Genomic DNA, 23374 nt, shown 5'->3' on the forward strand with positions numbered 1-23374 from the left:
TAAAATCTAGGCCGACATTCCAATGCCGTCTTTCACATGAGACGTTCAACTGAGGCCCCATCTGACGTCTCAAGTGGGTATAAATATCCCATTTCGTTACTTTGAATAAAAGGGGAGTTCTCCCCGGTATCCTGGCTAACAATTATCCCTCAACCAACATCACTAAAACAGATCATCTGGTCATGATCACATTGCTGTCTGTGGGAGCCTGCTGTTTGAAAATTGGTTGCTGTATTTCCTCCATTAGAACAGCAACTGCATTTAAAAGATGCTTCATTGGTTGTAAAGCACTTTCGGACAGCCGGAGGTCATGATAGGCACTTTATAAATACAAGTCTTCCTTTAACAAAGGAGAAAGGGCTCAAAAATGGAACAGTGGGAAACAGAACATCAATTAGTCACCTCTTGGATAAATCAAGGAATTGACTCATTGTATGTAGGAAACAAAGCTGATTTATTTGACAGTTGTTTGATAGAGAAATCAGAAAAGATTTATAAGAATGGTCCCAGGGATGAGGGAAATCAGTTATGTGGATAGACTGGAGAAGCTGGGGTTGTTCTCCCGAGCCACTCAATATTTTTCCACATTTTACCCCTCTTTCCTTTTCTCTTGATCCCTCCCTGACCATTCTCTCCTGCCATCATGCCTCCTTTCACCTCTCCTCTACATTCCCAAATCCCTACCCCAATCCTACACGCCTGCCGCCCTTGATAAACCTACAGCTTCCCTCTGTGCCTCTCTTGGCATCCTCCGGTGGGCCCATCGAGGCACTCATTGCTGCCTCCTTAGCAGCAGCAACCCTGACTATCCCATCCTACTCTCTCGCCCACTGGGGGCTAATTTTGCCAATCTCCTCCCCATCCAACTCATCCGCCACAGTGCTGACCTTGTGGACGCAGGCAGTGGGGCAGGTATCACCGACCCTCTCCGCATCTCTCTCCAGAATGTCCGTTCACTTGCGGACAAGCCCCTCGCTGTCCATGAGCTTATCATGGATGATTGCATCGACATTACGGCTCCGACGCAAACCTGGTTGAGGGGGATGACACCTTACCCTTAAATGAAGCCCTTCTGCCTGGCTATACCTTCCACTACTTGCCCTGCTCAGACCCCCGTGGTGGCAGTGTGGTTCTCATCAGCAAATCACACCTTGGTCTGTCCCCTACTCCTCCTTTGAGCAAGTCATCTGATTCCACCTCTCTCAGCTCCCATTTAAAATTCTCTTTCTCTACCACCCACCCAAATATCATAAAAATGTTATTACTGATATTTCTTCAATACTTTTTTTCCTCTGCCTCTGCACCAAACGACTTCTCATCACCACCACCTTCTCAAGGGCCATTCTGGATGGGCAATAAATGCAGGCCTTGCCAGCAACGCCCACATCCCAGGAACTAATAAACCCCTCCCCTCCCCCCTCTAAGATATCTGCGCTCCTCTAATTCTGCCCCCGTGAGCATCCCTGATTATAATTGCTCAACCATTGGTGGCCGTGCCTTCTATTGCCTAGGCCTTAAGCTCTGGAATTCCCTGCTTAAACCTCTCTGCCTCTCTTTCCTGTTTCAAGACGCATCTTAAAACCTCTTTGATCAAGCTTTTGGTCATCTGCCCTAATTTCTCCTTGTGGCTTGGTGTCAGATTTTTAAAATCTCATAATACTCCTGTGAAGCACCTTGGGACATTTCACTATGTTAAAGGTGCTATATAAATATAAGTTGTTGTTGTTGCAGCAGAGAAGGTTGAGAGGAGATTTGATAGAGGTGTTGTAAAATCATGAGGAGTCCAGACAGAGTAGATAGAGAGAAACTGTTCCCATTGGCAGAAGAGTCGAGAACCTGAGGACACAGATTTAAGGTGATTGGGAAAAGAACCAAAGGAGATATAAGAAAATACTTTTTTACGCAGCGAGTGGCTAAGATCTGGAATGCACGGCCTGAAAGGGTGGTGGAGGCTGATTCAATTGTGGCTTTCAAAAGGGAATTGGATATGTACCTGGAGGAGAAAAATTGCAGGTCTACGGGGAGAGGGCGGGGAGTGGGACTAGCTGAAGTACTCTTGCAGAGAGCCGGCACGGGCTCGACGGTCCGAAAGACCTCTGTCTGTGCTGTAACCGTTCTATGATTCAATGATATCCAGAAAATTAAATCCAGCCCAGTTATAGGGATTAATTACACCAGCAACAACAAGGTGATCTTAATGAAAGGTAAGATTCTGAGGGGGCTTGACAGGGTAGATGCTGAGAGGATGTTTCCTCTGGCGGGGGAATCTAGAACGAGATGGCATAGTTTCAGAATAAGGGGCCCCCATTTAAGACTGAGATGAGGAGAAATTTCTTCTCTCAGAGGCTGTGAATCTTTGGAATTCTCTGCCCCAGAGAGCTGTGGAGGCTGGTTCAAGGGTTATGGGGAGCGGGCGGACAAGTGGAGTTGAGGCCAAGATCAGATCAGCCACGATCTTATTGAATTGCGGAGCACGCTCATGGGGCCAAATGGACTACTCCTGCTCTGATTTCTTAGATTCTTGAAACCCAACTGTCAGAGTGACCATGGTTCAGTCCTGGATGTGATTAATAACAGAATCCAACCTCTGCAGTCAGATGTGAACCTGCTGGTGTGTCAGCAGTGTGGATGAATGAGTGAATCCTTTCCCACACACTGAGCAGGTGAACGGCCTCTCCCCAGTGTGAACTCGCTGGTGTACAGTGAGGTTGGATGAACGAGTGAATCCCTTTCCACACTCAGAACAGGTGAACGGCCTCTCCCCAGTGTGAGTGCGTTGGTGTTTCATCAGATAATTTCTGCTTTTAAAGCTCTTTTCACAGTCAGAACAATTAAATGGTCTCTTATTGGTGTGAACAAGTTGGTGTGCAGTGAGCTGGGATGAACAAGTGAATCTCATCCCACACACGGAACAGGTAAAAGGTCTCTCCCCGGTGTGAACTCGCTGGTGTTCAGTGAGGCTGGATGTACAAGTGAATCCCTTCCCACACTCAGAGCAGATGAATGGTCTCTCTCGAGTGTGAGCTCGCTGGTGTCTCAGATGATCAGACGATTTAACAAACCCCTTCTCACATATGGAGCAGACAAACGGTCTATCGCCTGTGTGAACTCGCTTATGTACAGTGAGATGTGAAGATGAAATGAATCCCTTCCCACACACGGAGCAGGTAAACTGCTTCTCCCCAGTGTGAAAACGCTGGTGTATAGTGAGGTGGGCTGACTGCCTGAACTGCTTCCCGCATTGAGAGCAACTGAATGGCCTCACCCCAGTGTGAACTCGCTGGTGTGTCAGCAGGCTGGATGAACAAGTGAATCCCTTCCCACACACTGAGCAAGTGAACGGCCTCTCTCCGGTGTGAACTCGCTGGTGTGTCAGCAGACTGGATGAACAAGTGAATCCCTTCCCACATACTGAACAGGTGAACGGCCTCTCCCCGGTGTGAACTCGCTGGTGTTCAGTGAGGTGGGATGAACGAGTGAATCCCTTCCCACACACGGGGCAAGTGAATGGCCTCTCCCCAGTGTGACTGCGTCGATGAGTTTCCAGCAGTGATGGGGCATTGAATCCCTTCCCACAGTCCCCACATTCCCATGGTTTCTCCAGGGTGTGGGTGTCCTTGTGTCTCTCCAGGTTAGACGATCAGTTGAAGCCTCGTCCACACACACAACACGTGTGCAGTTTCTCCCCGCTGTGAATGGTGCGATGTTTTTTCAGGCTGTGTAACTGGTTCAAATTCATTTCACTGGAACACTCTCACTCGGGTGTGTGTGTCTCGGGGCTTTTCCAGTCACACTGATGTTTGAAATCTTTTCCCACAGACAGAACGGACAAACAAACATTTCTTTTACTTTCGAAGGCCGATGATATTCAGGTCCTGATGAATCGAGTGACTGTGTCAGATCTTGACATCATGTTTGGTTCGAGTATCCTGTCTGCAAATCCTGCCCTTCTAATATCCTGTGAAGGGAATTTACAAAGGTCAGCACTGGAAGTGCAGGATCGAAATTTAGAACAGACAATTCTAGTTTCTATGGAACATTCTTTCCTCTCTTGTTCCCCCAAAGTTGTAAATCCCCATCCCACACACTCTCCCTCCTCCCTGTGCTGAAATCCAAACTCATCGCACCACCTCCAACATTTCTTTTCTCCATCCCTCGTTTTCTCCCTCCCTCTGCTCTGGTTGGGTTCAGTTCTTCACCCGCTGTGTGCAGAGTGAGAATAAAATCAACGAGGCAATGTTTTTCTCTCCTGGTCACTGGGATCCTGAAGCCCCGCCCACTCTCTGTTCATGTACCAAGATGGCCACGCAGGTGCACTAATTGCTCCCTGTCCAAAATGGAAGCCAGCTACCCCGGTCGACCAAGCCTATCACCATGGTGCAAACAAGGGTCATAACAGCTCGTATTCTGGACCTATGGGCTTTTATTCGTGGCCTGAGGCCTTCACGAGATGTTTATGAAGCTGCCCAGCCCACCCAGGGGTGCCATCTCTCCCGGGCGCCCACAAGCGCCTACCATCTTGCGGAACCATTTCTTCTGCCTCAGGCCATCTCCATCACTGGCACTGCGCATGCTCATGGCACTGTGCCTGCTCGCAGCACAGCTCAGTCCGCGCCTACGCACTGGGCTCCTGTTGTCATTGATGGGACACTTTCTGCCGCGCGGGGGATTTGGGTACAGACTCAGCCATTGAAAGCCCCAATTGGTAAAACAAAATTGTTTTCTTGTCATTCCACCGAGATTGGGACCGGAGGGCCAATGAACAAAATGATACAGAAACCTAAGTGGGTGGACGGGCACCTCAATCATGGTGCGAAGTATACTGGTCGCCACTTTTACATTATGTATATCCACCTCTGGCCCAACCATCCCAGCCTGGTTTAGTCACTAAATGTTTTCTAACTGTGTTTTCAACTCGAGTTCAGGTCTGGTGTTCAAAGGGAAATTCTAGTGGCTTTGTTTTTTGTGTGTCCTATCTGAGAGGCTGTTAAAGGGTTAAATAAGCTGGCAGCAAGAGTTTTTAAAAGGTGAAAAAGTTGAAAATCATCACTGGCAATGCTTTTAAACATACGGACAGAAAAATCCACTTCATCAGCGTCCCTGCCACAGGATTCAATGTCCACTCGCTTCACCACTGGTGTACTGTGTCTGCAGTATGTACGATCTACAGGATGACCAAAGTCAGACTGCATGGAGTCAAGGTCCAGGCAGCAAAATGGGTGCAAAGATTGCCACAAAACAGGAATCAGAGGGGGAAAGTTAAGGGGAACTTCTCTGACTGGCAGAAAGTGAGATGTGGTGTCTCGCAGGGATCCGTGCTGGGACTGCTATTGTTCACCATCATTTGGACTCAGTAACTGGAGGCATGTTGTCACAACAATTGTCTCCACACTGAGCACATGATAGGCTGGGTTTGTTTTCCTTGGAACACAGGAGGCTGAGGGGTGACCTTATTGAGAACAGAAGAACATAAGAAATCGGAGCAGGAGTAGGCCATTTGTCCCCTCAAGCCTGCTCCGCCATTTAATAAGATCATGGCTGATCTGATCCTGGCCTCAACTACACTTCCCACCTGCTCCCCATAATCCTTGACTCCCTTATCATTCACAAATCTGCCTATCTCCACCTTAAATATACTCAAAGACCCAGCCTCCACAGCTCTCTGGGGCAGAGAATTCCAAAGATTCACGACCCTCTGAGAGAAGAAATTCCTCCTCATTTCTGTTTTAAATGGGCGACCCCTTATTCTGAAACTATGCCCCCTAGTTCTAGATTCCCCCATGTGGAGAAGCATCCTCTCTGCATCTACCCTTTCAAGCCCCCTCAGAATCTTACATGTTTCAATAAGATCACCTCTCATTCTTTGAAACTCCAAGGAGTATAGACCCAACCTGCTTTAACTTCCTTCATATGACAACCCCTTCATCTCAGGAATCAACCTCATGAACCTTCTCTGAGCTGCCTCCAGTTCAAGTATATCCTTCCTTAAATAAGGAGACCAAAACTGTACCAGTACTCCAGGTGTGGTTTTACCAATGCCCTGTACAGTTGGAGCAGGACTTCCCTACTTTTATACTCCATTCCCCTTGTAATAAAGGCCAGCATTCCATTTGCTTTCCTGATTAATTGCTGTACCTGCATGCTAACTTTGTGCGTTTCATGTACATGAACCCCCAGATCCACTCTGTACAACAGCATTTTGTAATTGCTCCCTATTTAAATAATAAATTTGCTTTTTTATTTTTCCTACAAAGTGGATAACCTCACATTTTCCCACATTATAGACCATCTGCCAGATATTTGCCCACTCACTGAGTCTATCTATAGCCCTCTGTAGATTATTTGTGTCTTCCTCACAACTTGCTTTCCCACCTGTCTTTGTATCATCAGCAAATTTGGCTACGTTACACTCGGTCCCTTCATCCATCATTAATATATATTGGACTTTCAGAAGGTTTTCGACAAGGTCCCACACAAGAGATTAATGTGCAAAGTTAAAGCACATGGGATTGGGGGTAGTGTGCTGACATGGATTGAAAACTGGTTGGCAGACAGGAAGCAAAGAGTAGGAGTAAATGGGTACTTTTCAGAATGGCAGGCAGTGACTAGTGGGGTACCGCAAGGTTCTGTGCTGGGGCCCCAGCTGTTTACATTGTACATTAATGATTTAGACGAGGGGATTAAATGTAGTATCTCCAAATTTGCGGATGACACTAAGTTGGGTGGCAGTGTGAGCTGCGAGGAGGATGCTGTGAGGCTGCAGAGTGACTTGGATAGGTTAGGTGAGTGGGCAAATGCATGGCAGATGAAGTATAATGTGGATAAATGTGAGGTTATCCACTTTGGTGGTAAAAACAGAGAGATCTGAATGGTGACAGATTAGGAAAAGGGGAGGTGCAAAGAGACCTGGGTGTCATGGTACATCAGTCATTGAAGGTTGGCATGCAGGTACAGCAGGCGGTTAAGAAAGCAAATGGCACATTGGCCTTCATAGCGAGGAGATTTGAGTACAGGGGCAGGGAGGTGTTACTACAGTTGTACAGGGCCTTGGTGAGGCCACACCTGGACTATTGTGTACAGTTTTGGTCTCCTAACTTGAGGAAGGACATTCTTGCTATTGAGGGAGTGCAGCGAAGGTTCACCAGACTGATTCCCGGGATGGCGGGACTGACATATCAAGGAAGACTGGATCAACTGAGCTTGTATTCACTGAAATTCAGAAGAATGAGAGGGGATCTTTTAGAAACGTGTAAAATTCTGATGGGTTTAGACAGGTTAGATGCAGGAAGAATGTTCCCAATGTTGGGGAAGTCCAGAACCAGGGGTCACAGTCTCAGGATAAGGGGTAAGCCATTTAGGACCGAGATGAGGAGAGACTTCTTCACCCAGAGAGTGGTGAACCTGTGGAATTCTCTACCACAGAAAGTTGTTGAGGCCAATTCACTAAATATATTCAAAAAGGAGTTAGATGTAGTCCTTACTACTAGGGGGATCAAGGGGTATGGCGAGAAAGCAGGAATGGGGTACTGACATTGAATGTTCAGCCATGAACTCATCGAGCCTGCACCGCCATTCAAAGGGCCGAATGGCTTTCTCCTGCACCTATTTTCTATGTTTCTATTATAAATAGTTGAGGCCCCAGCACGGATCCCTGCGGCACCCCACTTGTTACAGTTTGCCAACCCGAAAATGACCCATTTATCCCAACTCTCTGTTTTCTGTTAGTTAGCCAATCCTCTATCCATGCTAATATATTACCCCCCCGATTCCGTGAGCTCTGACCTTGTGCAGTAACCTTTTGCATGGCACCTTATCGGATGTTTTCTGGAAATCCAAATATATGACATCAACTGGTTCTCCTTTATTCATCCTGCTCGTTACATCCTCAAGGAACTCCAGCAAATTTGTCAAACATGATTTCCCTTTCATAAAACCATGCTGACTCTGCTTGACTGCATTATGATTTTCTAAATGCCCTGCTACTACTTCCTTAATGATGGACTCCAGCATTTTCCCAACGGCAGATGATAAAGACAGAGAAGATAGCATATGAGAGCAAACTATAATTTCCTGCTTTCCGTCTTCCCCCTTTTTTAAATAGGGGTGTTGCATTTGCGGTTTTCCAGTCTGCTGGGACCTCTCCAGAATTCAAGGAATTTTGATAGATTACAACCAATGCATCCACTATCTCTGCAGCCACATCTTTTAAGACCCTAGGATGCATGCCAACAGGTCCAGGAGACTTGTCCACCTTTAGTCCCATTAGTTTGCTTAGTACTTTATCTCTAGTAATAGTGACTGTTTTAAGTTCCCTCCACCCCCGCAATAGCTCCTCGATTATCAATAATTGGAATGTTTTTAGTGTCCTTTACCGTGAAGACCGATACAAGATATTTGTTCAATGTCTCTGCCATTTCCCTGTTTCCCATTATTAACTCTGCAGTCTCATCTTCGAAATTTCTATGGGAATCAAGGGGTATGGAGAGAAAGCGGGAAAGGGGTACTGAGGTGAATGATCAGCCATGATCTTATTGAATGGTGGTGCAGGCTCGAAGGGCCGAATGGCCGAATGGCCTACTCCTGCACCTATTTTTCTATGTTTCTATGCTTCTAAGGGACCAATGTTTACTTTAACTACTTGTTTCCTTTTTATATACCTGTTTAAAGGTAATGTGCCATCATCCCTCAGCCAAGTTTCCATCAGGGCCATGATGTCGCTGTAATCATCAATGATAAGCTCATGGATGGCAAGGGTCTTGTTCAGCACTGCGGCCCCAACCTGCAAGAATCATCAGCAGGTCGGGGCCTACAAAGGAGCATAGCACTTCAAGGTACAGCGTGTGCTGGAGAGCGACGGCTGTGACGAGGGCGATTGGATTGGATGTTCAGGTTACTGATTGGAGTGTGGGCAGTTACAGCAGGAGTGGCGAGTGATCGTGGTGCAACGTGATCGTGGCACAGGAGAGGTGTGAGTTCCAGAAGAGGCAAAGGCCCAGGGGCAGCACGGGCCAGCCCACAATGCAATGTGTGTACAATAGGTCTGTGCAGCAGAGCTGGTCTCCAGTCGTCTTGGTTAATTCATGCCTTGTTGACCCAGAAGAGGTGTGGGCCCAGGGGCAGCACGGGCCAGCCCACACTGCAATGTGTGTGCACTCGGTCCGTGCAGCAGAGCTGGTTTCCAGTCGTCTTGGTTAATTCTTGCCACTGGACCAACACCTCGCTCTGTCAAGTCCGTGTGGTGGCTGGTGTGCAACGGCCACCACACATTTAAAAAATCCACACACAGACATCTTCCACCCTTTAACATGTAATTCAGGACCTGGAATATCAGGTCCTTCTTGAAACACCTGTGAACTCATACCTGTTTGGCGTGGAAGCAAGTCATCCTCGATACGAGGAACAGCCTATGATGATGATATACCTGTAGAAGCTCTTACTGTCTGTTTTTATATTTCTTGCTAGTTTGCTCTCATATACTATCTTCTCTGCCTTTATCATTTTTTTAGTCATCCTTTGCTGGTTTGTAAAAATTTCCCAATCCTCTGGCCTTCCACTGTACTTCGCAACATTGTATGCCTTTGTTTTCAATTTGATACCATCCTTTACTTCCTTAGTTAGCCAGGGATGGTTCATCCCTCTCTTAGCATCTTTATTCCCACCCATCCTTGCAAACTATCGCCCTATCTCCAACGTCCCCTTCCTCTCCAAAGTCCTTGAACGTGTTGTCACCTCCCAAATCCGTGCCCGTCTTTCCCGCAATTCCATGTTTGAATCCCTCCAATCCGGTTTCCGTGCCTGCCACAGTATCGAGACAGCTCTCATCAAAGTCACAAATAACATCCTTTCTAATTGTGACAAAGGCAAACTAGCCCTTCTTGTCCCCCAAGGATCTATCCTTGGTCCCTCCTATTTCTCATCTACATGCTGCCCCTTGGCGACATCATCTGAAAACACAGCATCAGTTTCCACATGTACGCTGATGACACCCAGCTCTACCTCACTGCCACTTCTCTCGACCCCTCCACGGTCTCTAAATTGTCAGTCTGCTTGTCTGATATCCAGTTCTGGATGAGCAGAAATTTTCTCCAATTAAATATTGGGAAGACCGAAGCCGTTGTTTTCGGTCCCTGCCACAAACGCCGTTCCCTAGCCACTGACTCCATCCCTCTTCCCAACTTCTATCTGTGGCTGAACCAGACTGTTCGCAACCTTGGTGTCATATTTGACCCTGAAATGAGCTTTCGACCTCATATCCGCAGCATAACTAAGGCAGCCTATTTTCACCTCCTTAACATCACCCGCCTCAGCCCTTGCTTCAGCTCATCTGCTGCTGAAGTCCTCATCCTGACCAGTCTCCATTTCTCCTTCATTTACAGATGCTCCCTGACCAATCAACATTTCGTGTTCATTTTCACATGCTCCCTGGTCTCACCATTTCTCCTCTATTTACAGACGTTCCCTGGTCTGTCACCATTTCTCCTCCATTTACTGATGTTCCCTCACCAGTCTCTATTTCTCCTTCATTTACAGATGCTCCCTGACTCACTTCCTTCCTCTCCTGGAGTTTGCCACGGGACCGCTTTGTGGATCTTTCTGTTGTGGCTTTCAACAGATGAAACCCTTAAGGTTGGAGCAAACACTGCAACATTTGGTAGTGAAATGGATTGATTCAGGACAGACAGCAGGGATTATTTCAGGAAATAACACAGTGCAGTCAGAAAGGAAATGCAGTGGATGTTGTGTAGATGGATTGTCAAAGCGTGTTTGATAAGGTGCCGGACAGGAGGCTTGTTGATCAAAATTAAGGCTCACGGTATTAAAGGGAGTGGGGCAGCATGGATAGGAAGTTGGGTAAAGGGCAGAAAACAGAGAGTAGTGGTTAATGGATGTTCTTCAGACTGGAGGGATGTAAACAGTGGTGACCCCAGGGTCAGTGTTGGGGCCATTGCACTTCTCAATACAGAGAAACGATCTGGACTCGGAGAGGCATCGAGGAGCCCTATAAAAGGCCTGGGAGTTCAAGGAGGTGCGGGAGTTCGGAGATGCATCGAGGAAGCCTATAAAAGGCCCGGGTGTTCGAGGAGCTGCGGGAGTTCGGAGCAGCGTCGAGGAGGGAGCTGGTGAAGGTGCAGGGGCAGAAGGTAAACAAAGAAGTAGAAAGAAATCAAAGGGTGACGTCACAGCCAAGCGGGTAAATGATTGGCTGGTGGATTGGTGGGTATTTAATCTTTTTTTTTTATTTCCTCATCAGTAGGTAACCTTTGACATTGTTGCCAAATTAAGTTAATCTAAGGGTTAAGTCATGGCAGGGGAGCCCAGACACGTGTCATGCTCCTCCTGTGCAATGTGGGAAGACAGGGATGCTTCCAGTATCCCTGACGACTACATGTGCAGGAAGTGTATCCTGCTGCAGCATCTGACAGACCGCATTGTGGCACTGGAGCTGCGCATGGATTCACTCTGGAGCATTTATGATGCTGACGATGTTGTGAATAGCACGTTTAGTGAGTTGGTCACACCGCAGGCAAAGATTACTCAGGCAGATAAGGAATGGGTGACCATCAGGCAGAGCAGTGGAAGGAAGGTAGTGCAGAGGTCCCCTGCGGTCATCCCCCTCCAAAACAGATACACCACCTTGGGTACTGTTGGGGGGATGACTCTTCAGGGGAAGGCAGCAGCAGCCAAGTTCATGGCACCATGGGTGGCTCTGCTGCACAGGAGGGCAGGAAGAAGAGTGGGAGAGCTATAGTGGTGGGGGGTTCTATTGTAAGAGGAATAGATAGACGTTTCTGCGGCCGCAATCGAGGATGGTATGTTGCCTCCCTGGTGCAAGTGTCAAGGATGTCTCGGAGCGGCTGCAGGACATTTTTGGAGGGTGAGAGTGAACAGCCAGTTGTAGGGGTGCATATAGGTACCAACGATATAGGTAAAAAACGGGATGAGGTCCTACCTCTGAATTTAGGGAGCTAGGAGTTAAATTAAGAAGTAGGACCTCAAAGGTAGTAATCTCAGTGCCACGTGCTAGTCAGAGTAGGAATTACAAGATAGCTAAGGTGAATTCGTGGCTTGAGGAGTGGTGCAGGAGGGAGGGATTCAAATTCCTGGGACACTGGAACCAGTTCTGGGGGAGGTGGGACCAGTACAAACCGGGCGGTATGCACCTGGGCAGGACTGGAACCGGTGTCCGAGGGGGATGTTTGCTAGTGCTGTTGGGGAGGGGTTAAACTAATATGGCAGGGGGATGGGAACCTATGCAGGGAGACAGAGGGAAGTAAAATGGGGCCAGAAGCAAAAGATAGTAAAAACAAAAGTAAAAGTGGAGGGCAGAGAAACCCAAGGCAGAAATCAAAAAGGGCCACATTACAGCAAAAGTCTAAAGGGACAAAGTGTGTTAAAAAGACAAGCCTGAAGGCTCTGTGGCTCAATGCAAGGAGTATTCGTAAGAAGGTGGACAAATTAACTACGCAGGCAGCGATTAACGAATATGATAGAATTGGGATTACGGAGACATGGCTCCAGGGAGACCAAGGCTGGGAACTCAACATCCAGGAAAGATAGACAGAAAGGAAAGGAGGTGGAGTAGCGTTGCTGCTTAAAGAAGAAATTAACACAATAGTAAGGAAGGACATTAGCTTGGATGATGTGGAATCTGTATGGGTAGTGCTGCGGAATACCAAAGGGCAGAAAACGCTGGTGGGAGTTGTGTACAGACCACCAAACAGTCGTAGTGAGGTTGGGGACAGCATCAAACAAGAAATTAGGGATGCGTGCAACAAAGGTACAGCAGTTATCATGGGCGACTTTAATCTACATATAGATTGGGCTAACCAAACTGGTAGCAGTATGCTGGAGGAGGATTTCCTGGAGTGCATTAGAGATGGTTTTCTAGACCAATATGTCGAGGAACCAACTAGAGGGCTGGCCATCCTAGACTGAGTGATGTGTAACGAGAAAGGACTAATTAGCAATCTTGTTGTGCGAGGCCCCTTGGGGAAGAGTGACCATAATATGGTAGAATTCTTTCTAAGTTGGAGAGTGATACAGTTAATTCAGAGACTCGGGTCCTGAACTTAAGGAAAGGTAACTTCGATGGTATGAGATGTGAATTGGCTAGAATAGACTGGCGAATGATACTTAAAGGGTTGACGGTGGATAGGCAATGGCAAACATTTAAAGATCACATGGATGAATTTCAACAATTGGACATCCCTGTCTGGAGCAAAAATAAAATGGGGAAGGTGGCTCAACTGTGGCTAACAAGGGAATTCAACAGAGGAGGATAAAGGGTTTAATTAAGAGGGGGAAAATAGTGTACGAGAGGAAGCTTGCCGTGAACATAAAAACTGACTGCAAAAGCTTCAATAGATATGTGAAGAGAAAAAGATTAGTGAAGACAAACATAGGTCCCTTGCAGTCGGATTCAGGTGAATTTATAATGGGGAACAAAGAAATGACCGATTAGCCTGACATCGGTCGTGGGAAAAATGTTGAAATCAATTATTAAAGCTGAAATAGCAGTGCATTTGGAAAGCAGTGACAGGATCGGTCCAAGTCAGCATGGATTTATGAAAGGGAAATCATGCTTGATAAATCTTCTGTCATTTTTTGAGGATGTAACTAGAAGAGTGGACAAGGGAGAACCAGTGGAGGTGGTGTATTTGGACTTTCAAAAGGCTTTTGACAAGGTCCCACACAAGAGATTAGTGTGCAAAATCAAAGCACATGGTATTGGGGATAATGTACTAATGTGGATAGAGAACTGGTTTGCAGATAGGAAGCAGAGAGTCATGAAAAATGGGTCCTTTTCAGAATGGCAGGCAGTGACTAGTGGAGTGCTGCAGGGCTCAGTGCTGGGACCCCAGCTATTTACAATATACATTAATGATTTAGATGAAGGAATTGAGTGTAATATCTCCAAGTTTGCAGATGACATTAAACTGGGTGGCGGTGTGAGCTGTGAGGAGGATGCTAAGAGGCTGCAGGGTGACTTGGACAGGTTAGGTGAGTGGGCAAATGCATGGCAGATGCAGTATAATGTGGATAAATGTGAGGTTATCCATTTTGGCGGCAAAAACACAAAGGCAGAATATTATCTGAATGGCGGCAGATTAGGAAAAGGGATGGTGCAACGAGACCTGGGTGTCATGGTTCATCAATCATTGAAAGTTGGCAAGCAGGTTCAGCAGGCGGTGAAGACGACAAATTGTATATTGGCTTCATAGCTAGGGGATTTGAGGACAGGAGCAGGGAGGTCTTACTGCAGTTGGAGAGGGCCTTGGTGAGGCCTCACCTGGAATATTGTGTTCAGTTTTGGTCTCCTAATCTGAGGAAGGACGTTCTTGCTATTGAGGGAGTGCAGCGAAGGTTCACCAGACTGATTCCCGGGATGGCTGGACTGACATATGAGGAGAGACTGGATCAACTGGGCCTTTATTCACTGGAGTTTAGAAGGATGAGAGGGGAACTCATAGAGACTTAAAAGATTCTGACGGGACTGGACAGGGTTTGATGCGGGAAGAATGTTCCCGACGCTGGGGAAGTCCAGAACCAGGGGACATAGTCTTAGGATAAGGGGTAGGTCATTTAGGACTGAGATTAGGATAAACGTCTTCACTCAGAGAGCTGTTAACCTGTAGAATTCCCTGCCACAGAGAGTTGTTGATACCAGTTCATTGGATATATTCAAGAGGGAGTTAGATATGGCCCTTACTGCTAAGGGGATCAAGGGGTATGGAGAGAAAGCAGGAAAGAGGTACTGAGGGAATGATCAGCCATGATCTTATTGAATGGTGGTGCAGGCTCGAAGGGTCGAATGGCCTATTCCTGCACCTATTTTTCTATGTTTCTAAATTATGGATAGTGTTAAATCCAAGGAAGAGGCATATAAATTGGCCAGAAAAAGGAGCAAACCTGAGGACTGGGAGAAATGTAGAATTTAGCAGAGGAGGGCAAATGGTTTAATTAGGAGGGGGAAATAGAGTATGAGAGGAAGCTTGCTGGAAACATAAAAACTGACTGCAAAAGCTTCTATAGATATGTAAAGAGGAAAAGACTAGTGAAGAAATGTAGCTCCCTTGCAGTCAGAATCAGGTGAATTTATAATGGGGAGCAAAGAAATGGCAGACCAATTGAACAAATACTTTGGTTCTGTCTTCACTAAGGAAGACACAAATAGCGTTCCGTAAATACTAGGGGCAAGAGAGTCTAGCGAGAAGGAGGAACTGAAGGAAATCCTTATTAGCCAGGAATTGTGTTAGGGAAATTGATGGGATTGAAGGCCGATGAATCCCCAGGGCCTGCATCCCAGAGTACTTAAGGAAGTGGCCCTAGAAATAGTGGTGCATTGGTGATCATTTTCCAACAGTCTATCGACTCTGGATCAGTTCCTATAGACTGGAGGGTAGCTAATGTAACACCACTTTTTAAAAAAGGAGGGAGAGAGAAAACGGGTAATTATAGACCGGTTAGCCTGACATCAGTAATGGGGAAAATGTTGGAATCAATTATTAAAGATGAAATAGCAGCGCATTTGGAAAGCAATGACAGGATCGGTCCAAGTCAGCATGGATTTATGAAAGGGAAATCATGCTTGACAAATCTTTGAGAATTTTTTGAGGATGCAACTAGTAGAGTGGACAAGGGAGAATCAGTGGATGTGGTGTATTTGGACTTTCAAAAGGCTTTTGACAAGGTTCCACACAAGAGATTGATGTGCAAAATTAAAGCACATGGTATTGAGGGTAATGTATTGACGTGGATAGAGAACTGGTTGGCAGTCAGGAAGCAGAGAGTCGGGATAAACGGGTCCTTTTCAGAATGGCAGGCAGTGACTAGTGGGGTGCCGCAGGGCTCAGTGCTGCGACCCCAGCTATTTATAATTTACAGTAATGATTTAGACGAAGGAATTGAATGTAATATCTCCAAGTTTGCAGATGATACTAAGCTGGGTGGCTGTGAGGAGGATGCTAAGAGGCTGCAGGGTGACTTGGACAGGTTAGGTGAGTGGGCAAATGCATGGCAGATGCAGAATAATGTGGATAAATGTGAGGTTAACCACTTTGGTGGCAAAAACATGAAGGCAGAATATTATCTGAATGGCAGCAGATTAGGAAAAGGGGAGGTGCAACAAGACCTGGGTGTCATGGTACATCAGTCATTGAAAGTTGGCATGCAGATGCAGCAGGCGGTGAAAGCGGAAAATGGTATGTTGGCCTTCATAGCGAGAGGATTCGAGTATAGCAGCAGGGAGGTCTTACTGCAGTTGTACAGGGCCTTGGTGAGGCCTCACCTGGAATACTGTGTTCAGTTTTGGTCTCCTAATCTGAGGAAGGATGTTCTTGCTATTGAGGGAGTGCAGCAAAGGTTCACCAGACTGACTGCCGGGATGGCAGGACTGACATATGAGGAGAGACTGGATCAACTGGGTCTTTATTCATTGGAGTTTAAAAGGATGAGAGGGAATCTCATAGAAACATATAAAATTCTGACGGGACTGCACAGGTTAGATGCAGGAAGAATGTTCCAGGGTTGGGGGCGTCCAGAACCAGGGGTCACAGTCTAAGGATAAGGGGTAAGCCATTTAGGACTGAGATGAGGAGAAACTTCTTCACTCAGAGAGTTGTTAACCTGTGGAATTCTCTACCGCAGAGAGTTATTGATGCATGTTCGTTATATATATTCAAGAGGGAGATGGATATGGCCATTACCGCTAAAGGGATCAACGGGCATGGAGAGAAAGCAGGAAAGGGATACTGAGGTGAATGATCAGCCATGATCTTACTGAATGGTGGTGCAGGCTTGAAGAGCCGAATGGCCTACTCCTGCACCTATTTTCTATGTTTCCATGTTCCTATAAGAACAGAAGAACATAAGAATTGGAGCAGGAGTAGGCGATTCGGCCCCTCGAGCCTGCTCCGCCATTTAATAAGATCACGGCTGATCTTCTACCTCAACTACACTTTCCTGCACTGTATCCATATCCCTTGATTCCCTTAATATCCAATAATCTATTGATCTCTGTCTTGAATATACTCAAAGACTGAGCCTTCATAACCCTCTGGGGTAAAAAATTGCAAAGATTCAGCACCATCTGAGTGAAGAAGTTTCTCCTCAACTCAGTCCTAAATGGCCGACCCCTTATTCTGAGACTGTGACCCCTGGTTCTAGACTCCCCAGCCAGGGGAAACATCCTCCCTGCATCTACCCTGTCAAGCCCTGTAAGACTTTTATATGTTTCAATGAGATCACCTCTCATTCTTCTAAACTCTAGAGCATATAGGCCTTGTGTGCTCAATCTCTCCTTATTGGACAATCCCCCCCATCCCAGGAATCAGTCTGGTGAACCTTCGTTGCACTCCCTCTATTGCAAGTATATCCTTTCTTGGGTAAGGAGACCTAAACTGTACACAATACTGCAGATGCGGTCTCACCAGGGCCCTATATAATTGCAGTCAGGTGTTTTTACTTATACTCAAATCCTATTGAAATAAAGGCCACCATACCATTTGCTTTCTTAAATGCTTGCTGTACCTGCATGTTACCTTTCAGTGATTCATGTACAAGGACACCCAGGTCCCTCTGAACACCAACATTTTCCAACCACTCACCATTTAAAAAATACTCTGTTTTTCCAATTTTCCCACCAAAGTGGATAACTTCACATTCCTCCACATTATATTCCATTTGCCATGTTCTTACCCACTCACTTAGCCTGTCTATATCCCGTTGAAACCTCTTTGCATCCTCCTCACAACTTACATTTCCACCTAGCTTTGTATCATCAGCAAACTTGGATATATAACATTTGGTCCCCTCATCCAAATCATTGATTTGATTGTGAATAGCTGGGGCCCAAGCACCGATCCTTGCGGCACCCCACTAGTAACAGCCTGCCAACCCGAAAATGACCTGGTTATTTGTTTTCTGTCAGTTAAACAATCCTAAATCCATGCTAGTATATTACCCCCAATCCCATGAGCCCTAATTGTGTTTAATAACCTCTTGTGTGGCACCATATCGAATGCTTTCTGAAAATCCAAATACACCACATCCACTGGTTCCCACTTATCTATTCTATTAGTTACAACCTCAAAAAACTCTAACAGATTTGTCCCTTTCATAAATCCATGTCGACTCTGCCCAATCCTATTGTTATTTTCTAATTGTCCTGTTACCACGTCCTTAATAATAGATTCTAGCATGTTCCCTCCGACTGATGTCAGGCTAACTGGTCTGTAGTTCCCCATTTTCTCTCTCCCTCCTTTCTTAAATAGTGGGGTTACATTAGTTACCTTCCAATCTGCGGGAACCTTTGGAATTTTGGAAGATGACAGCCAATGCATCCACTATCGCAATGGCCACCTCTTTCAAAACCCTAGGATGTAGGCCATCAGGTCAAGATCAAAATCTCCAGAAGACGCCAAAAGAGGGACCATGGCCAACTGTGAAGAGGACTGTAAGTGACTTCAGTGTGAACACACAGGTTAGTAAATGGGGCAGGTAAATGGCAAATGAAATTTAATGCAGAGAAATGTGATGATAGATTTTGGGAGGAAATGTACATTAAATGGTAAAACTTTAAAAAGAGTAGAGGAGTAGAGAGATTTAGGGTTGTAAGATTCTAGCTAAGGTCTTGTCTTATTCATTAGCAGTGTCAGCAACTTTAATATCCGACTAAGAAATACAAGATGAGCAGATTCTCAGTCCACTGACGTACTTTATATTGATTCATCAATCAGAGTAAACAGGCAAGTCCCACGTGTCCACAGTAACTGACACGAGGTCAGCCCACTGGATGGAACCTCGGGCACCCTGAGCTTGATCTCCGGTGTCTCCAGTCCCGACTGCCCCCTTACATCAGTCTCCCCTCACTTTTATACCCTGCAGTGATCCACCTCTGGCACCAGACTCCTCTTTGTCTTCCCTGCTGGGTTTTGTCAGGAAGCGAGGAAAAGACAGCTGGAAATTCTCTAATCTGTGATTTACAAGGACACTTTCCCTGGTTCCCAGCAGTTACTTTTCTTCAGTAATTTTCTCATTATCCCTAAACTCCATTGCCTGCTGTAAATTACATTACTTCTGATTGTTTCACAGTTATAGGTATTGACATCACACATTATAATCTAATCTATTCTATTCCTCCCGCTGTTTTCAGCTTACTTTGTGGTTAATAATAGACAAAACCCTGTTTTTTCCCCAGATCTGATTACAGATTCTAACTGCTCGATTCAGTGAATGGAATGTCTTATGTGTTGCCATATCGACCTGTCTGCAGTGAAGCGCCTGTTTGAGTTTCTAACTCAGACTAAACTTCTCTTTCCCATAATACACATTAATCAGCTATTTGATGTCAATGTATTTTAGCCATGCTATGTTAATATCTCTAAAACCTACAAGCGGTTCAGATATACAAATCTTTAAGATGAAATAGCGGTTAAAAAAGCACGTGATCCTAAGTTTTATAAATAGGGGTGTAGAGTACAAAAGGGCAGAGATCACATTCAGGAAGGATAGAGAGAAAGGAAAAGGAGCTGGGGTAGCATTGCTGGTTAAAGAGGAAATTAACACAATAGTAAGGAAGGACATTAACTTGGATGATGTGGAATCTGTATGGGTAGAGCTGCGGAATACCAAAGGGCAGAAAACACTAGTGGGAGTTGTGTACAGACCACCAAACAGTAGTAGTGAGGTTGGGGATGGCATTAAGCAAGAAATTAGGTATGCGTGCCATAAAGGTACAGCAGTTATCATGGGCGACTTTAATTTACATATAGATTGGGCTAACCAAACTGGGAGCAATGCAGTGGAGGATTTCCTGGAGTGTATTCGGGATGGCTTTCTAGACCAATATGTTGAGGAACCAACTAGAGAGCTGGCCATCCTAGACTGGGTGTTGTGTAATGAGAGAGGACTAATTAGCAATCTTGTTGTGCGAGACCCCCTAGGGAAGAGGGACCATAATATGTAGAATTCTTTATTAAAATAGAGAGTGACAGTGTTAATTCAGAGATTAGGGTCCTGAACTTAAGGAAAGGTAACGTCGATGGTATGAGATGTGAATTGGCTAGAATAGACTGGCAAATAGTACTTAAAGGGTTGACGGTGGATAGTCAATGGCAGATATTTATAGATTACATAGATGAACTTCAACAATTGTACATTCCTGTCTGGAGTAAAAATAAAAAGGGGAAGGTAGCTCAACCATGGCTAAGAAGGGAAATTAGGGATAATGTTAAATCCAAGGGAGAGGCATATAAATTGGCCAGAAAAAGCAGCAAACCTGAGGACTGGGAGAAATTTAGAATTCAGCAAAGGAGGACAAAGGGTCTAATTAGCAGGGGAAAAATAAAGTATGAGAGGAAGCTTGCAGGGAACGTAAAAACTGACTGCAAAAGCTTCTATAGATATATGTAAAGAGAAAAAGATTAGCGAAGACAAACGTAGGTCCTTTGCAGTCAGAATCAGGTGAATTTATAATGGGGAACAAAGAAATGGCAGACCAATTGAACAAATACTTTAGATCTGTCTTAACATAGACATAGAAACATAGAAAATAGGTGCAGGAGTAGGCCATTCGGCCCTCCTAGCCTGCACCGCCATTCAATGAGTTCATGGCTGAACATTCAACTTCAGTACTCCATTCCTGCTTTCTCGCCATACCCCTTGATCCCCCTAGTAGTAAGGACCTCATCTAACTGCTTTTTGAATATATTTAGTGAATTGGCCTCAACAACTTTCTGTGGTAGAGAATTCCACAGGTTCACCACTCTCTGGGTGAAGAAGTTCCTCCGCATCTCGGTCCTAAATGGCTTACCCCTTATCCTTAGACTGTGACCTCTGGTTCTGGACTTCCCCAACATTGGGAACATTCTTCCTGCCTCTAACCTGTCTAACCCCGTCAGAATTTTAAATGTTTCTATGAGGTCCCCTCTCATTCTTCTGAACTCCAGTGAATACAAGCCCAGTTGATCCAGTCTTTCTTGATAGGTCAGTCCCGCCATCCCGGGAATCAGTCTGGTGAACCTTCGCTGCACTCCCTCAATAGCAAGAATGTCTTTCCTCAGGTTAGGAGACCAAAACTGTACACAATACTCCAGGTGTGGCCTCACCAATGCCCTGTACAACTGTAGCAACACCTCCCTGCCCCTGTACTCAAATCCCCTTGCTATGAAGGCCAACATACCATTTGCTTTCTTAACCGCCTGCTGCACCTGCATGCCAACCTTCAATGACTGATGTACCATGACACCCAGGTCTCTTTGCACCTCCCCTTTTCCTAATCTGTCACCATTCAGATAATAGTCTGTCTCTCTGTTTTTACCACCAAAGTGGATAACCTCACATTTATCCACATTATACTTCATCTGCCATGCATTTACCCACTCACCTAACCTATCCAAGTCGCTCTGCAGCCTCACAGCATCCTCCTCGCAGCTCACACTGCCACCCAACTTAGTGTCACCTGCAAATTTGGAGATACTACATTTAATCCCCTCATCTAAATCATTAATGTACAGTGTAAACAGCTGGGGCCCCAGCACAGAACCTTGCGGTACCCCACTAGTCACTGCCTGCCATTCTGAAAAGTACCCATTTACTCCTACTCTTTGCTTCCTGTCTGACAACCAGTTCTCAATCCATGTCAGCACACTACCCCCAATCCCATGTGCTCTAACTTTGCACATCAATCTCTTGTGTGGGACCTTGTCGAACGCCTTCTGAAAGTCCAAATATACCACATCAACTGGTTCTCCCTTGTCCACTTTACTGGAAACATCCTCAAAAAATTCCAGAAGATTTGTCAAGCATCACTAAAGAAGGTACAAATAATTTTCCGGAAATACTAGGGGTTCGAGGGTCCAGCAAAAAGGAGGAACTGAAGAAAATCCTTATTAGTCAGGAAACTGTGTTAGGGAAATTGATGGGATTGAAGGCTGATAAATCCCCAGCGCCTAATAGGCTGCATCCCAGAGTACTTAAGGAAGTGGCCCTGGAAATAGTGGATCCATTGGTGATCATTTTCCAACATTCTATTGACTCTGGATCAGTTCCTATGGACTGGAGGGTAGCTAATGTAACACCACTTTTTTAAAAAGTAGAGAGAGAGAAAATGTGGAATTATAGACCGGTTAGCCTGACATCAGTAGTGGGGAAACTGTTGGAATAAATGATTAAAGATGAAATAGCAGCGCATTTGAAAAGCAGTGACAGGATCGGTCCAAGTCAGCATGAAATCATGCTTGACAAAACTTCGAGAATTTTTTGAGGATGTAACTAGTAAAGTGGACAAGGAAGAACCAGTGGATGTGGTGTATTTGGACTTTCAAAAGGCTTTTGACAAGGTCCCACACAAGAGATTAGTGTGCAAAATTAAAGCACATGGTATTGGGGGTAATGTATTGACGTGGATTGAGAACTGGTTGGCAGACAGGAAGCAGAGAGTCAGAATAAACGGGTCCTTTTCAGAATGGCAGGCAGTGACCAGTGGGGTGCCGCAGGGTTCAGTGCTGGGACCCCAGCTATTTACAATATACATCAATGATTTAGATGAAGGAATTGAATGTAATATCTCCAAGTTTGCAGATGACACTAAGCTGAGTGGCGGTGTGAGCTGTGAGGAGGATGCTAAGAGGCTGCAGGGTGACTTGGACAGGTTAGGTGAGTGGGCAAATGCAGTATAATGTGGATAAATGTGAGGTTACCCACTTTGGGGGCAAAGACAGGAAGATAGAACATTATCTGAATGCTGACAGATTAGGAAAAGGGGAGTTGCAACGAGACCTGGGTGTCATGGTACATCATTCATTGAAGTTTGGCATGCAGGTACAGCAGGCGGTGAAGAAGGCAAATGGCATGTTGGCCTTCATAGCTAGAGGATTCAGTTTTGGTCTCCTAATCTGAGGAAGGATGGTCTTGCTATTAAGGGAGTACAGAAAATGTTCACCAGATTGATTCCCGGGATGGCAGGACTGACATATGAGGAGAGACTGGATCAACTGGGCTTGTATCCATTGGAGTTTAGAAGAATGAGAGGGGATCTCCTGGAAACGTATAAAATTCTGACGGGATGGGACAGGTTAGAGGCAGGAAGAATGTTCACGTTGCTGGGGAGTTCCAGAACCAGGGGCAACAGTCTAAGAATAAGGGATAAGCCATTTAGGACCGAGATGAGAAGAAACTTCTTCAAATAGACGGGTCAAGTTTCGGCCTGAGTTGCTCCTATTTTTGTGGAGCAACTAGTTTAGAATGGAGTATCTTAGAAATTGCAATTCTCAGCATTCCGTTTGCTCCAGTTCTAGTCAGTTAGAACAGTTTCATTTCAGAACAGATCTTTTTTTTTCAAAAGCGCGCGTATCCGGCCACTTACGCCTGTTTT

At 45.7% G+C, this 23374-nt stretch overlaps 1 protein-coding gene and 1 pseudogene across 1 annotated transcript in view; one reads left to right on the forward strand and one right to left on the reverse strand.

The window, feature by feature from the left end:
• Nucleotides 1–457: 457 nt before the first annotated feature.
• LOC139273719 (zinc finger protein ZFP2-like) lies at nucleotides 458–3903 on the reverse strand (annotated as a pseudogene).
• A 14529-nt stretch (nucleotides 3904–18432) lies between these two features.
• LOC139274153 (telomerase protein component 1-like) overlaps nucleotides 18433–23374 on the forward strand; it is a 56277-nt gene continuing 51335 nt past the window's right edge. The window contains exon 1 of the mRNA XM_070891193.1: nucleotides 18433–18454. Coding sequence (XP_070747294.1) covers nucleotides 18433–18454 — 22 coding nt within the window. The remainder of the gene's footprint in view (nucleotides 18455–23374) is intronic.

Source organism: Pristiophorus japonicus, chromosome 9, assembly GCF_044704955.1.
Source record: "Pristiophorus japonicus isolate sPriJap1 chromosome 9, sPriJap1.hap1, whole genome shotgun sequence".
NCBI classification, from domain to species: Eukaryota; Metazoa; Chordata; class Chondrichthyes; family Pristiophoridae; genus Pristiophorus; species Pristiophorus japonicus.